The sequence below is a fragment of the Silurus aristotelis genome (genome assembly GCF_946808225.1).
Source record: "Silurus aristotelis genome assembly, chromosome: 12".
Classification (NCBI taxonomy): domain Eukaryota; kingdom Metazoa; phylum Chordata; class Actinopteri; order Siluriformes; family Siluridae; genus Silurus; species Silurus aristotelis.
The window spans coordinates 29,690,103-29,707,400 of record NC_139585.1 but is presented as its reverse complement, the minus strand read 5'-3'; the positions used below and the strand labels follow the sequence as shown (position 1 = coordinate 29,707,400).

The window sequence follows — 17,298 nt, the reverse complement described above, 5'->3', positions numbered from 1 at the left end:
TCGTCATTTAAAACCCGAGCGAGCTGTACTTTGGCTTCCGCCTCCTGTTTCACTCGCACCCTGACAAATGATCACAAAAGTGTTATTAAAATAATCCACCTAATATGGTGCTGTAATTCCTTTTTATTTATTATAAACAGGAACTTGGCAGCGTACAGTGGATCTGCGACTGATTGTGATACCAACTGAATGTGTCTTTGTCGTGTGCTGGCAGGTCTGCTTTCTGTAAGTATAATCTTCAGATGCGACATTTAAATATTATAACAAAATTGATGCAGAAAATAATTTTCTGTTATTACGGGGAAATGGGGAAGTAAACATAACTTTAAACCTGTTACTTGATCAACACCTGAAACGGGCATCATGTGAGCATCAGAACTGAACCATGCAGTAATGGAAGAATGCGGCCTGTTCTGATCAATCCTTCTTTTCCCCAATCATAAAATGCTTGACAATTTGTCTTGTAGTTACAGTTTGTAGTGTAGTTACAGTTACTTCATTCAAAAAGTAACTCTGTTACTTTGTTGATTATTTACACCAAAAAGTAATGCGTTACTGTTAAAAGTAACTTTTTAGTTACTTTTTAAAAGAATGTTCTTTAATGTTCTCATTAATGCTCTTTTATGCGTTATGGTCCACACAAACACAAAACTGACTTAAACACAAAGTAATTTTTAAACACTATTTTATTAAAGTCAGAGCAGCACAAACTGAATATATTACAAGGATTTCTGAAATAAATAACAAAACAAGCTGAATAATATATTCACAATCAAAAACTAAAGTGGCTTCTGCTGTTGTGTTGAGCTCTTAAACATGTTCCTTTCACAGTTTAAGTATGAAAACTATCAACAATGTAGAACAGAACACCGGGTTAGCGGTTAGCTTCTAGCTTCGTCGAGGCGTGGAGTTTCTGGAGGTGCTGCTATCGCAGTAGATACGAGCTTCGAACCAGAAAGACACAGCTTACATTTGACTAAAATGTTTTTGTATTTATGCTCAACTAAATAATGATCAGATTTCCACTTTGAGAAACTCGTCTTGCTCTCGCCTCAACTTGCCATTACTGCCGCACAGACCTGAATAAACGGAGAGACACGCCCACAGTGCGTCTTCTTCGTGTTTACAGTGGTTCATCCACCAATCCCACAATGCGTCTCTGCTGTAAACAGGTCAGACTGTAGTCTACACTTCAGCCCAAATTCATTCATTTGAACAAGTAACGGGTAACGAACCACACGGTAACGGAGTTACTTTATTTAAAAACTAAGGCATTACAGTATTAGTTACTGTCAAAAGTAACTGCGTTACAGTAGCGACTGACTGTCGCATTCGTTCCCATCACACAGGCACAGAGAATAAAGGAAGATATGTGTGTATTGCTTATGAATGCATCATGTATAAATAGGAAGATTTGTTTTCCTTATCAGTTTGTTTAGACAGAAGACATGAACATTGTTGCTCTCATTGTTACAGATTTAGAACAGAAATACAGAGGCTGCTATTCGGGTCTGGATCCAAACAGGAACAGATGGTGAGATTATTATTAACATCATTTTAACATGGAATAACTAGATTTTAATTTCATTAACTTTTGTGCATCAGATGAGACTAATTAATTTCTTACAAACACAGGACTCAAACTCACCCTCATCTAATCATGACTATGAACTCCAGAAGCTGAATCCTGCATCTAATCACTCAGGAACTTAGCAGGTAAGATGCTTCCTACATGCTTTCATTCTACACTTATTATTTATGTCAGGTCAAGAAGCTGTTATTGTCATTTTAAACATATTTATCTGAAGCAGTACACAGTGAAATGAGACAACGTTCCTCCAGAACCCTGGTGCAACATAAAACAACAGAGCTACATCACACAGCATAGAGCTACATCACACAGAAAAGAGCCACATCACACAGAAAAGAGCCACATAACACAACACAGAGCCGCATCACACAGCACAGAGCCGCATCACACAGCACAGAGCCGCATCACACAGCACAGAGCCGCATCACACAGCACAGAGCCGCATCACACAGCACAGAGCCGCATCACACAGCACAGAGCCGCATCACACAGCACAGAGCCGCATCACACAGCACAGAGCCGCATCACACATCACAGAGCCGCATCACACAACACAGAGCCGCATCACACAACACAGAGCCGCATCACACAACACAGAGCCGCATCACACAACACAGAGCCGCATCACACAACACAGAGCCGCATCACACAACACAGAGCCGCATCACACAGCATAGAGCTGCATAACACAACACAGAGCTACATCACACAGCATAGAGCTACAGAATCAGAATTCTGGTTCAGGTTTATTGGCCAAGTGTGTTGACACACACAAGGAATTTGGTTCCGCAGTAGATACGAGTTGATACGACACAACATAGAGCTACATCACACAACATAGAGCTACATCACACAACATAGAGGTACAGAACAGAAAATCTCAGGATATTTACAGTACAAAGTGTTGAAATGTACACAAACGTTGTGGAAGTGGTTCACGAGCGGAGGGCGGAGGAGACCAGAACGAGCGGTAAGACTACACCTGTATCTGATGAAACTAATCAGTGTGCTCTGTTCCAGTCAGACGATGCCAATAAAGAGTACAAAGATACCAGCTTTGGGGAGAAAAACGTAGCAGAGGAGAGCAGAAGGGTCTCAGAATGCTGACAGCATGGGCAGATGCCAAGAGAATGGCAGTCCGAGTCCGAGAGTGGGTTTGTGTGAACACTGAGTAAAGGCGTCTGAAGTGTGGGTGACCCAGTGAGGACCAGTGATATTTCTTACGGTGGTCTACAAAACAGTAAAACTGGTTTATTTATTTAGAAACATATACACACACGTGTGGGTTCTCTGGTGGTCTAGTGGTTAGGATGCGGCGCTCTCACCGCTGCAGCCCGAGTTCGATCCCCATTCAGGGAACCAACCCCAGATAAATGTCCCAAGCCCGGATAAATGGGGAGGGTTGCGTTAGGAAGGGCATCCAGCATAAAAACATGCGGAGGATCCGCTGTGGCGCCCCCCTATATATATATATCATATATTTAGGTGTAAATTGAAGCACAAAAATGCTTTGAGTCTCTATCAATGAATAAAACTACACTTTAGTAGATTACAAACTGTTTTCTGTAATTGTGTTAAGAATAAAAATGATTCTGTAATGAGATCAGAAAAGTTTCTTTCTTGCAGGTGAGAGGAAACTCTGCCTACTGCATGTTCACAACATTGTGAAAGTAAAATCTGACTAAATGTGTCTAATAGTGTTGTATGTTGCCTTTTTTACTTTTTGTACAACAAATGTACTGCTTTTGTCATATATTCAGCCATGTGAATGCAGAACTTCCTACTTTACTACAGTATTAATGTCATTAATATGTTGTGTTGGACAAATAAAAAAAATAATAAAATCCATTCTTTTTAATTCATTTCATTTCTTCTTCTCCTGCTTATCCGTAATTCGGGTCGCGAGGGCAGCAGTCTAAGCAGATTCCCCAGACACTTCTCCGTGTCAAGGGATCAGGCTGTCAAGGCCCCCGCCTTCGACTGCTGCCCAATCCTCTCAGCACCGGTCCCTTACGGTCCCTCCTGCAGGTGGTGAGCCCACGGGAAGTTCTTTTTAATTGATTATTTATATTTATTGCAGGTTAATTTAATTAAATTCACATTCTTATGTTTTTAAGCAACACCTCTAACATTCTGAAGTGAGCATTAGATTTGACACAGAACACAATCTTCTATAAAGAATTAACTACATACGTCACTGACGACTCTGAAACCATCTCACATCCAAAACTGAGCCTCTTCCTACATAAATTAGCACAAAGTAGCAAACTGATAGCAATAATGATCATTCTTTAAGTTACAAACTATAAAAAAGTTTTTATAAAAAGGTAAATAATCTGTACTCTAACGACCCTTTAGTTATTTATGAATATCATCTGATCAAAATGCACATTTTTATGCCTGTTTAAAAGATAAACCCATTTTAATGAAGTAATTTACATTTTATTGAAATTCATTCAAATGAAATTTAATTAAAATAAAAAATTGTAAACATCAAATCTATAATGCAGTTACATCTCTTTCTCTCTCTCAAGTAATTACCCATTTAAGGGTAAATCAGTAAATCACTGATCCTTTACTAATTTTACTACCAGTAATTATCATGCAGTTCAGCTTCAACCTGTACATTCTTGATCATTTCTCTATAATTATAACTGTATATAAATGAACATTTATAAAAATGTGTACAAACACCTTGACCTGTGAGTGTCTGATACTGAGGTCCAGACTCCTGCTCTCATAAACTAACTATAGATAAATCTACTAAAGGAAAAAAAAAAAGGAGTTTGGACAGATTTGTTCGCTTTTACTTGTAATGATGCTGGTCTTCCTCCCAGCATGTGTGATTTGTGATGAGAAATTCCCATCTGAAATCCGTTCACAGACGAAGAATAGGTGAAAGAATCGTTCATTAAAATATCAGAGCATCTATTCCACGATTCCGCTCCCCCATGGTCAGGTATCTCCAACATCTCAGCGACAAAAACCTACACATTTCTAACATCCATATACAATACAAATCACACTGGTGCCACCTAGTGGGGCAATTAGGCAACTACATTACATCTGCATAAAACCGAACTGGAGACGAGTACCGAACTGGAGACGAGTACCAGTGTAATACTGTGTGTATTTATGTGTATATTTATATATGTTATTTATTACATCTCTTTTTCACATTATTGAGCCCATACTCTCTAAACAAGTGCACTTTATCTCCATTCTCTATAAACATGTGCAATATATTTATCACTAATAGAAATAACTAACACACACACACACACACACACACACACACACACACACACACACACACACACACACACACACACACACACACACACACACACACACACACACACACACTAATAAATGGGGTCTTCTTCCTTAAATATGGTGTCATCCTACATTTTACAAATCCCACCCACGTTCCGCCAATCCGTCCCGTTTTTGCTCCTAGCTACAAATATTAGCGCGGATTAGCCGAACTGCTAGCAATAATCCATTATTTATAAAGAATAATCTTTTTGTGGAGCAGAAAATTAATGTTTTTGGTGACGCTAAAATTAAGTAATAAAGCGCAACAATCTGCACAAAAGGACCCTTTAGGTATCTATAAATGTCGCCTGATTAAAAAACTACACACGTGCCCTTTTTAATGCCTGTTCAAAATAATATCACACTTTTGTAGCGGGAATTCGTTCATGTTATAATAAAATAAAATGTAATTGAAATAAAGATACATTTATATAAATAATAATAATAATAATAATAATAATAATAATAATAATGTAAAGAGGAGTTATAGAGATACAAACAAAGTAATGGAAATCCTGATTCATGAAAATGTCTAAATATAAAACAGTAAAGTCTAAAGTGTTAAGAATAAAGTCTAAATTTAATTAATGAGTGTTATATCATATGAATGAAATTATATTTGCATTAACACACTATTAAGTAGATCATCAAAAAGCAAAAAAATATAATCTAAAAGTATGGGGCCCAAAATCCTGACTTGCAAAACCATATTAAATTATTCATGCCATCGGTGCATATTGCATAAGTGATTATGAAGTGTTTTTTAACAACAATCCGAGAACATATAAGATTTCAATTAAAATATTGAAAAATGTGATAAACAGAATTATTACAGAAAAACCACAAGGGGGCGACATTTGTTCACTTATTTTAAAATAATTGAACAAATGTCGCCCCCTTGTGGTTTTTCTGTAATAATTCTGTTTATCACAGATCACCTCAAAGATCACCTTTGAGGTGATCTGAACTTCCCTTTACAATAATTGCCTTATAACGTCTCTGTGTTGTGTATATCAGCGTTCCAGCAGCTTTTCTCCATCCTACTTCAGGTTGTTTGCTGATCTGCAATGAATTTATTTTCCAATATTCACTGCTGATTCTGGATACATAAGGAAACATCTTCACACACACAACAGTGGACAGAGACTGAAATGTGTTGGGCTGAAGCAGCTTCTGGATTACCTGCCAGGATTTTCCTGCTCTTGTACTTCCTTGGTGGTATCTGAGTCTTCCCTAATTCCAGGTTTTGGCAACACTATAGAGCCCAGGATAAGTGTGTAGAAGAAGAAGCCGTGTGTGTGTGTGTGTGTGTGTGTGTGTGTGTGTGTGTGTGTGTGTGTGTGTGTGTATTTGTGTGTGCTTGAACACGCCTCCCCTGTCACACTCTCCTAACACACCTTTGTGAGTTCAGACATGTCTGCGAATACAATAATAACTCATGAAGAGACGACTAAATCTCCTTTTTCTTTTGTTCGATCTTTTACAGTAATTTAGTCATTTTTCCGCTGAGAAATTCCAGATACAGAAATCTGTAGCAATTCGACGACTTTAACCTGCAGTCTAAATTTACCAGACTTTAGAGTTTAAACTTGAGGTTTAGAAGTTTGTTTTTATTCTCTTTAGGCTTCCACGTTTGGGAACTCAGAACCCGTCTCTGAGCAGACACATCACGGGTGGATTCTTTGTTTCAGCTAATTCCCAGTGTAGCACTCTTAACTTCATCAAATAAAATGAAATGGACCTCAAAAGCCAATGAAGAATCTTCAGTCTTGGATGAGAAAGAGCAAAAACTTCTTTATTCCAGACACGTTCTGATGAGCCCATAGAATGTGGTCACTTCATCACATCAAAATGATCAAGCGCACACACACTTTGCACACACTCATTCTTATACCCTGGTGTTACATGACACCTTTTACTTTTTTCTCTTTTCTTCATCCTAGCAAAGTCCCCTTCCTGGGATTCCATATTTGGGTTTTCCTGTTCCCCCATTACCCTTATTTATTGCCTTTTCTCTATGTCACTTAAGAAAAGAATGAGTATACAACCTTCACCCCCTCTGGTACAGCCAGGCACCACTTCCTCCTGCTCTCAGCTTTTTATCTTCCCTACAGCTACTCTGTGTAAGAGTTCTGCTTTTATAATTTTATTTTCTATCCCATTTCTATTAAATCAAGCTACATTATTTTACTTAAATTGTCTATTTGTATATGTTTAACTACATTATTCTAGGTGGGTGTGTTATGTTAGTGTCTGTCATACTTCATTTCTATTATCTGAACTGACTGTTGCATAGTGTGTTAAGCTTCACAGCTATAACGTTTGTAAGCTTGTTGCTTTTGTGGTTACATGCACATATTAATTCTGCACATATTAATTAATGTTTTTAGTCATTGTGATTTCTGTTTATTTCTTTTATTCAGCTTCAACTCACAGACGTCCTGGAAATCCCCTAAGGAGCATTCTTCACTGACAGCATCGTAAATCTCACCTCTTCTCTGCCCAATAAACATGCTTACGCCTTGTATGTTGTTCTTTCTTGTCTATCCAACACACTCATAACACCAGTCAGACTCTACTCTACTCTATTTATTAAAATCTGATCGCTATTATTAATTATACTTGCAGTACATAGACTACATGAGACTGATTAAAACACATAGGTGTAATAGGTTTAATCACGCTGCTTCTATTGTATCTAAAAGGTTCTATAGTAATTATTAGGTCAATTTGTTGGATGGATATTAGTTGGATTAAAACGCACTCTAGATAAGGTTAATTCAAACATTTTTCTCAACACACGTCCAGGGTCCATCTGATCCTCTCACTGTCCAGCTGGGAGGCTCAGTGATGTTGCCCTGTTTTGTAGAAACTCCTCTACCAATGGGAGAACTGGAAGTGGAGTGGAAAAAAAATGACTCTGGATCTCTAGAGCACTTGTGGCAGAATGGAGAAAGTCGACCAGAGTCTCAGAACCGGCGTTATCATGAAAGAGCTCATTTCTTCTCTGAGGAGGTTGCTCATGGAAACTTCTCTCTACTGCTTACAAATGTGACTCAGGAAGATGCAGGAGTTTATAAGTGTGTAAAATGTAAAATAATTCATTTCAGAGCGCGTGATTGTGTCTGGAGTTCACGTTTTATCTGCGTACATGGGTAAAGAAATCACACTGAACTGCTCTGTATTTTATATATAATGTTATTTATTACATCTCTTTCTTCACATTATAAAGTCCAAACTCTCTAACAAGTGCACTTCATCTCCATACTCTATAAACATGTACAATATACTTATCACTAATAGAAATAACACACATCACACACACACACACACACACACACACACACTAATAAATGAATGAAAACGGTTAAGCAGCCGCACGTTTCTTTGTGTTGTGTGTCTCATACACGTACAGTACGGGGGGTGGGAGCCGTCAAAATACACGTAAAGACGCTTCAGAACGGCGTTTCCTTTAAAAAACAGAAAAATCAGAGCATTTAAATCTCCATATTTAAACACCCCATAAAACATTTTCCTTTATAGGTTTGCTCAATCTTTCAAATTATTCTTATTTACAATCTCCCTGTCTTTTATATTCTTATTTCACATTTCAACTCATTTTACTGTGGAGTTTTTGGGAAAATTGAAGGTCAAATTACTCCAAGCATCACTGCATTTTTAACCATGTTCCACATTCAAACACTCATAAAACATTTTCTTCTAATGGTTTCTTTAAAGGTTTGCTCAATCTTTCACATAATTCTTTTTTTAGAGTGTCTCTGTCTCTGTCTGACTCTGTCTTTACAGTGTCCCTGTCTTTGTCTTTAGAGTGTCTCTGTCTGTCTATGTCTTTAGAGTGTCTCTGTCTGACTCTGTCTTTAGAGTGTCTCTGTCTGTCTCTGTCTTTACAGTGTCTCTGTCTGACTCTGTCTTTAGAGTGTCTCTGTCTGTCTCTGTCTTTACAGTGTCTCTGTCTGTCTCTGTCTTTAGAGTGTCTCTGTCTGTCTCTGTCTTTACAGAGTCTCTGTCTGTCTCTGTCTTTAGAGTGTCTCTGTCTGTCTCTGTCTTTACAGTGTCTCTGTCTGACTCTGTCTTTACAGTGTCTCTGTCTGTCTCTGTCTTTAGAGTGTCTCTGTCTGACTCTGTCTTTACAGTGTCTCTGTCTGACTCTGTCTTTAGAGTGTCTCTGTCTGTCTCTGTCTTTACAGTGTCTCTGTCTGACTCTGTCTTTAGAGTGTCTCTGTCTGTCTATGTCTTTACAGTGTCTCTGTCTGTCTCTGTCTTTAGAGTGTCTCTGTCTGTCTCTGTCTTTACAGTGTCTCTGTCTGTCTCTGTCTTTACAGTGTCTCTGTCTTTGTCTTTAGAGTGTCTCTGTCTGTCTATGTCTTTAGAGTGTCTCTGTCTGACTCTGTCTTTAGAGTGTCTCTGTCTGTCTCTGTCTTTACAGTGTCTCTGTCTGACTCTGTCTTTAGAGTGTCTCTGTCTGTCTCTGTCTTTACAGTGTCTCTGTCTGTCTCTGTCTTTAGAGTGTCTCTGTCTGTCTCTGTCTTTACAGAGTCTCTGTCTGTCTCTGTCTTTAGAGTGTCTCTGTCTGTCTCTGTCTTTACAGTGTCTCTGTCTGACTCTGTCTTTACAGTGTCTCTGTCTGTCTCTGTCTTTAGAGTGTCTCTGTCTGACTCTGTCTTTACAGTGTCTCTGTCTGACTCTGTCTTTAGAGTGTCTCTGTCTGTCTCTGTCTTTACAGTGTCTCTGTCTGACTCTGTCTTTAGAGTGTCTCTGTCTGTCTATGTCTTTACAGTGTCTCTGTCTGTCTCTGTCTTTAGAGTGTCTCTGTCTGTCTCTGTCTTTACAGTGTCTCTGTCTGTCTCTGTCTTTACAGTGTCTCTGTCTTTGTCTTTAGAGTGTCTCTGTCTGTCTATGTCTTTAGAGTGTCTCTGTCTGACTCTGTCTTTAGAGTGTCTCTGTCTGTCTCTGTCTTTACAGTGTCTCTGTCTGACTCTGTCTTTAGAGTGTCTCTGTCTGTCTCTGTCTTTAGAGTGTCTCTGTCTGACTCTGTCTTTAGAGTGTCTCTGTCTGTCTCTGTCTTTACAGTGTCTCTGTCTGACTCTGTCTTTAGAGTGTCTCTGTCTGTCTCTGTCTTTAGAGTGTCTCTGTCTGACTCTGTCTTTAGAGTGTCTCTGTCTGTCTCTGTCTTTAGAGTGTCTCTGTCTGACTCTGTCTTTACAGTGTCTCTGTCTGACTCTGTCTTTAGAGTGTCTCTGTCTGTCTCTGTCTTTAGAGTGTCTCTGTCTGACTCTGTCTTTAGAGTGTCTCTGTCTGTCTCTGTCTTTACAGTGTCTCTGTCTGTCTCTGTCTTTAGAGTGTCTCTGTCTGACTCTGTCTTTACAGTGTCTCTGTCTGTCTCTGTCTTTAGAGTGTCTCTGTCTGACTATGTCTTTAGAGTGTCTCTGTCTGTCTCTGTCTTTACAGTGTCTCTGTCTGACTCTGTCTTTAGAGTGTCTCTGTCTGTCTCTGTCTTTACAGTGTCTCTGTCTGTCTATGTCTTTAGAGTGTCTCTGTCTGACTCTGTCTTTAGAGTGTCTCTGTCTGTCTCTGTCTTTACAGTGTCTCTGTATGACTCTGTCTTTAGAGTGTCTCTGTCTGTCTCTGTCTGACTCTGTCTTTACAGTGTCTCTGTCTGACTCTGTCTTTAGAGTGTCTCTGTCTGTCTATGTCTTTACAGTGTCTCTGTCTGACTCTGTCTTTACAGTGTCTCTGTCTGACTCTGTCTTTACAGTGTCTCTGTCTGTCTCTGTCTTTAGTGTGTCTCTGTCTGACAGTCGTTACAGTGTCTCTGTTTGTCTCTGTCTTTACAGTGAATGTGGAACATGATAAAAATGCACTGAGGGTTGGAGTGATCTTGCCTTCACTTTTCTCAAAAACTCTACAGTAAAATCAGTTGAAATTTAAGACTATAAAAGACAGGGAGACTCTAAATGCGAATTATTTGAAATATTGAACAAACCTATAAAGGAAAATGTTTTATAAGGGTTTAAATGTGGAATATGATTGAAAATGCTTTACAAAGATTAGCCGAACTGCTAGCAATAATCCATTATTTATAAAAGATAGAAATTATCTCTTTGTAAAGCAAATAATTAGTGTTTTTGGTGACGCTAAAATAAAGAAAATGAAGTAATAAAGTGCGATAATCTGCACAAAAGGACCCTTTAGGTATCTATAAATGTCGCCTGATTAAAAAAAACTACACACGTGCCCTTTTTAATGCCTGTTCAAAATAAAATCACACTTTTGTAGCGGGAATTCGTTCATGTTATAATGAAATAAAATGTATTGAAATAGAGATAAATTTATATAAATAATAATAATATAAAGAGGGATTATAGGGATACATGTGAGGTAAGATTATAATAATGGAAATCCTGCTACAGGAAAATAATATATGAAAAAAATCATAAAATAGTGAAGTCTAAAGTCTTAAGAATAAAGTCTAAATGTAAAAAGTCCACCCAAGTAATAAATGTAAATATAGACCTTTAAATTTGTTACATATTACATTAACAACATTTTACATTATAAGGTGTATTATTATTATTATTGTTGTTTTTTTTTTTTTTTTTTTTTTTGACAGATGTTTGTAGAAGGTTTAGAGTTGATTGCCAGTCACGTGATGTGAAAAGTAAAAGTACAGTATTCCCGTTACAGACATGGAGGCTGCTGTGCTGCTCTGGTTTCATCTGCTGCTGTCGGTGATCTTCTGTAACGGTAATGTTCACCAGATTGTGTTTATTAGTGCACTTTTGAATATACTCTGAGTTTTATGGAGCTGAAAGACAGTGTAGAATCTGATCTAAAGAAGGATGTTTTTTTTTTCTTTATACATCAGAACTAATAGTTCACCTGTAAAACTTCCAGTCATCTAGAAATTATAAAGAAATGTTATTTCCAATTCTCAAATCATGCAATAAAACACCGTAGTGAATTGTGGCACTGGTTTTACCAAAACATACTAAAGGTGTGGTCCAGGAATGTAAGAGTATGCCAGGTGTATTAGCCTACCTGAACACCAGGGGGCGACAAATCAGCACTTTAAGATTCGATTTGGAGAAAAAAAATTACATACACGATCAAATGTTCACAATCAATATTATAAATCAAACCAAATCTATAAATGATACAAAATAAGTATAGAAAGTGAGCGCGATCTCTCACTTCAATCAGGTGATGTGTATTTTTGTAATGTTCCTGCTTGTTCTGGATTGTAATATCTTACTTGGAAGAAAACTCTTTAGTGTGATTATTTTTTGTAAAATCTCATGACTGGGTAAACCTCATTAATTTTATTTGCATTAACACACTATTAAGTAGATCATCAAAAAGCAAAAAAGGAAAAAAATATAATCTAAAAGTACATAATAGTAAAATATAGCAAGAATGAACTAATACAGACGAACCACAAGGGGGCGACATTTTGAAGGTGAGCATGGACGAGGTTTTCGTACCAAATAATGTCGTGCAGATTTGTTCAATTATTATGAAATAAGTAGAACATATTATTAGAAAATTCAGTATTAATCGCAAAAATATATATACACACACACACACACACACACACACACACACACACACACACACACACACTCTAATATACACATCTGTATTACACAAATGGGGTCAAACCAATGTAAATTATTTATTATTTTATTTATTTCACAAATGTTAATAATAATAAAGTTTTTTAATAAAAAATAACTGTAAATTTTTTAACTGAACCGTGACTTAAAAAACTAATTTTGTAAGTTTTGTGTAGCGTTACACCTCTAGTGCTCATGGTTTTTATGGTCTGTGCTGGAAGTTTTAATGTCAACCCATGATTAGCATAGATCCATGATTAGCATAGATCGATCTACCCATGACTTCTCTGTATTTCCAAACACCACTGCTGTAAACCTGTTTATCTCAACAGAACCATCGCTAGCACATCGTGTCTTCATAGCTAACCCTAACCCTAACCCCTAACCCTAACCTTAACCCTAAACCCTAACCCTAACTCTAACCCTAGATTTCCTGCAGTGAGCTCATCCAGGCTTTGCCCCGTCTTGGAAGGAGCAAATAGTTCCATTTATGTAGAGTGAGAATGAGTTAGTGGAGATGTCAGAGGTGAAATGGGAGGACGACAGAAGGAACAATGAGGACTCCTGTACAGTCATTCCCTCACAGCTGATTCATGCTTGAAAAGCTCCTGGAAGGCCTGCAGATCATCTGTGGAGGCCATGTTTGGAGTGGACAGAGACTGAAATGTGTTGCCTGCCAGGATTTTCCTTTTCACTTCCTTGGTGGTATCTAAATCTTCGCTAATTCCAGGTTTTGGCAACACTATAGAGCCCAGGATGAGAGTGTAGAGGAAGAAGACATGGGGGGGCTCAATAAAACTGCTTTTATTTTATTCAAGTTTGCTGCATTGCAGGTGTGTGTATTTGTGTTTGCTTGAACATGCCTCCGCTGTCACACTTTTTCAACATACCTTTGTGAGTTCAGACATGTCTGCGAATACAATAATAACTCATGAAGAAACGAACAAATCTCCTTTTTCTTTTGTTTGATCTTTTACAGTAATTTAGTCATTTTTCCGTTGTGAAATTCTAGAGACAGAAATCTGTAGCAACTTGAGGACTTTAACCTGCAGTCTAAATTTACCAGACTTTAGAGTTTAAACTTGAGGTTTAGAAGTTTGTTTTTATTCTCTTTAGGTTTCCATGTCCAGGGTCCATCTGATCCTCTCACTGTCCAGCTGGGAGACTCAGTAATGTTGCCCTGTTTTGTAGAAACTCCTCTACCAATGGGAGAACTGGAAGTGGCATGGAAAAGAATTGACTCTGGATCTCTAGTGCACTTGTGGCAGAATGGAGAAAGTCGACCAGAGTCTCAGAACCAGCGTTATCATGAAAGAGCTCATTTCTTCTCTGAGGAGGTTGCTCATGGAAACTTCTCTCTACTGCTTACAAATGTGACTCGGGAAGATGCAGGAGTTTATAAGTGTGTTGTTTACACAAACCAGCACGCTGATGAAACTCTGATTAAATTGAGATTGGTGGGTACATTTTTCACCTGATTTAAGTAATATTTTTAAAAAATACATCGTATAAAATTAATACATTTTTTTTGTAAAAAAAAAATAAGAAAATAAATAAAATTCATTTCAGAGCGTTTGATTGTGTCTGGAGCACACGTTATGTCTGCGTATGCGGGTGAAGAAATCAAACTGAACTGCTCTGTAGACTCACATATACCATCAGAAAAGATAGAAGAGGTTTCATGGAAGAAACAGGATGAAGATCTCTTAGTGCTGCTCTATCAGGAGGGTGACATTCTGACAGAATCAACACATGGGAGATTTAAGGGTTTGGATTAATTGGATTACTTATCCTAATCTACTTCTCTTATACATCTTTTCATAAGAAAGGTGAGTCTGGGCTTCTTTCTATCACTTTAGAATTATGTTAAGGTTTAATTTTAACTTAATAAAGTCAACTTCATACAAATCTCCTTACCGTTTGTTTTTTTGTAGATAACAGCAGAAGAGCCCAAGTTATACAGTGTGCACTTGTCCTTTGTCTTAATATCATTATGTCTATTGTCTTCATTCTTTGGGGTTCTACTGAGGGTAAGTATTGTTTTTTACATTAACCCTAGTATATTATTCACTAATTTATCAAAATGGCTGCCACACATTATTCAGCAGCACACAGGACAGCACTTGTTCCACATATGTGGTGTGAAGTGTTGGTCACAGAGGCTGGATTTACTCCTGCCTTATAATCTTTGATGCAACATCAATAGACAGTTTTAACTGAGAACTTATGCTGATGGCCCCAGAAACACCTCCCAAGCCAAAGGCATGCAAAATCCCTCACCATGCACCAGTATTACAAGACTTATCAGAACACATTTCCCTCAATAAAAACCAAAATGCTGGTCAATTTGTTCCCAAAATTGGTGGATGGTTGAGTCAGGGACAAACACACACACACAGTTCTGCCTATCTATCCATCCACCCCTCTCTCTCTCTCTCTCTCTCTCTCTCTCTCTCTCTCTCTCTCTCTCTATCACCCCTCCCACTTTTATTTCTCTGCCTCTGATAGAAACAGAGAACATGCTCATAGGTATCATTTCGGATTAGAGGATACCTGAATAAAAAATAATTTAACTCCCTCTAATATTTAAAATCCTGAACAGTTTATACCAGAATTGTGTAAATAATTGTGCATTTTAAACACAGTGGGTTGTGAGATTTTTATCAACTGCACTACATTAATTCATGAATGATCTGATTTTTTTTAGGGTCTATTACTGAAGCAGCAACTTGTTCAGCACTTAATTTTGTTAGAATAATTTTCCTATATTGGATTGCTGACCATCTGAAACCATTTAAAGGTATGATTTCAGTCATCGTGGTGAACAAAAAAATGAATTTGTAAAATAAATAAATGCAAAAATTAGAAAATGCCAAAAACAGTAAGAATGTTTAGTGAGCAAAGTATATAGCAGTAGAAATAGTAAATTACTCTTTTACAATGAAAAAATCCTAATATATGTGTGTGTGTGTGTTTTATGAATATTGATGCTTTTTGCAAATGTATTATTATTATTATTAGTGAAACTAAACTCAACATAGAACATGAAGACCAACGTCCCCACGTCGCTCCGACATCACGGTCCTTGATTTATTTTTCTCGTAAGGGTCCCCTGGAGCATAGAGGGTTAAGGGCCTTGCTCAAGGGCCCAAGAGTGGCAGCTTGGCGATACCGGGGCTTGAACCCCCGACCTTCCGATCGGTAACCCAGCGCCTTAACTGCTGGAGCCACCACTCCCCCAAAGTTATTTAAGAGTAAATAAAAAAAAAATATCTGAGTAAAGAAAAGACGTCGTGAATAAATGTGTTGCCTTGAAGGTTTTAATTTTGCCTCTTTTATATTTATTTATTTATTTATTTATTTATTTATTTATATTTTAATAAAAATTGTCAAACAGAAATGCAGGTTGCATTAATCACGCAATAATAAAATTTGTGCCGTTATTAACGCATTAATTTTAACAGCCCTAATATATAGATGTGTGTGTGTGAGTGTGTGTGTGTGGACAGTATACTGTACAAAACCCTAAAAGTGAAAATGTAACATCTTGATAACATAGAAAAAAAGAAAAAATAAACAGCACTGTATGTTGATTGGTTCAGCTGCAGGTACATATTAAGGTCCCTCTTTGACTCTTTGAATTAGCAGTTTAACCATCTCTCCTCCAGTAAAGTGTTTAAATAATTTATTTAGTTTATTTAGGTTTTCTTTGGAATTAATAAATATATAAACTATATAGGATTTAGGTAACACTGATCTAATCACTACACACTGTGTCCTTATTAATTTGCAGGTTATGTCCACAAAGTATTTAAACGTTTGGCAGTTCTAATACAATATGTTGTGATATCTGTTGTCGCTTATTTACGTGAGTAAACATCAAACCATTACACCACTACTGCCTTCAAGATCTTATTTCCTGCTTATATAAATATAAAGTGAAAAGAGAAACATTCGGAATTCTACAGAGAAATTTCTATAAGCAAAGCTTTTGATCTTTTTTATTTGTGCACTTGTGTAATATATGTTAACATTTTTGTGTGTTTTACAGCTGTTATTATTGATTTCTGGGATAAAATACAAAGCACTGGAGCAAAAAGGATAATTCTGATATTTTTGCTATTGTGGATAATTCTGATTTTTCGTCATGTTATTGTAGTAGGTAGGTGTTCAGCTCTTTTTTTTGTTATATAAAACAATTTTTATATTGTAGGTGTGTAAGAGTGATCAAGAGAGTATGTTAGTGTGTGGATGTGACTATAAAATTCAGTGGATAGTAGATGTTTAAGATTGTTTACTGCTAATGCTCTTAGATGCACAAATACTTTCCTAAATGTAATTAAATGTTGTAAATAATTTAAACTAGCCATAATACAGTCATAAATCATAAATTGTCATCCTGAAATTAAATATCAAATGTTATATAAAAGTCTCATATTCACTTACGACCTCCTTTCTTTTGTGTAAATGTTCAATTTCCATCCGTTTTGAAGGCATATTTAGCAGGGGTCTTCTTAATGTTTACTCAGTACTGTATGTTAAAAATCACTTAATATGAATATATATAATGAATAATTTAGTCCTGTATGGATTTACAGGGAAATGTATAATGTAATCCAAATTATGTTTATATTATTCCATCACAGTTGCAGAGATAATAAGTGCACTGGAAAAAGGAAACTGGCTTGTGATTTGAGATATTTGGGTAACTATCATATAATCCAGAAATATAAATACAACAATTAATATCCATAT

The 17,298-nt window shown here is 37.0% G+C and overlaps 1 protein-coding gene and 1 long non-coding RNA gene across 3 annotated transcripts in view; both read left to right on the top strand.

The window, feature by feature from the left end:
• Window positions 1-17,298, top strand: part of LOC310734359 (uncharacterized protein) — a 133,117-nt gene that overhangs the window by 66,114 nt on the left and 49,705 nt on the right. Inside the window, exons 17-19 of one of the 2 annotated variants that reach the window (XM_083556269.1) lie at window positions 141-225; window positions 1,477-1,534; window positions 1,636-1,996. The exons of the other annotated variant lie outside the window; for it this stretch is intronic. Coding sequence (XP_083412395.1) covers window positions 141-225; window positions 1,477-1,534; window positions 1,636-1,713 — 221 coding nt within the window. The 3' untranslated portion in view covers window positions 1,714-1,996. Of the gene's footprint in view, window positions 1-140; window positions 226-1,476; window positions 1,535-1,635; window positions 1,997-17,298 lie in introns of those variants that run through there. 2 annotated transcript variants of the gene reach the window in all.
• Window positions 14,319-16,414, top strand: LOC310734371. Its single transcript, XR_014536023.1, has 4 exons — window positions 14,319-14,372; window positions 14,478-14,573; window positions 15,251-15,343; window positions 16,337-16,414. It is a non-coding gene; the product is annotated as an uncharacterized lncRNA (long non-coding RNA).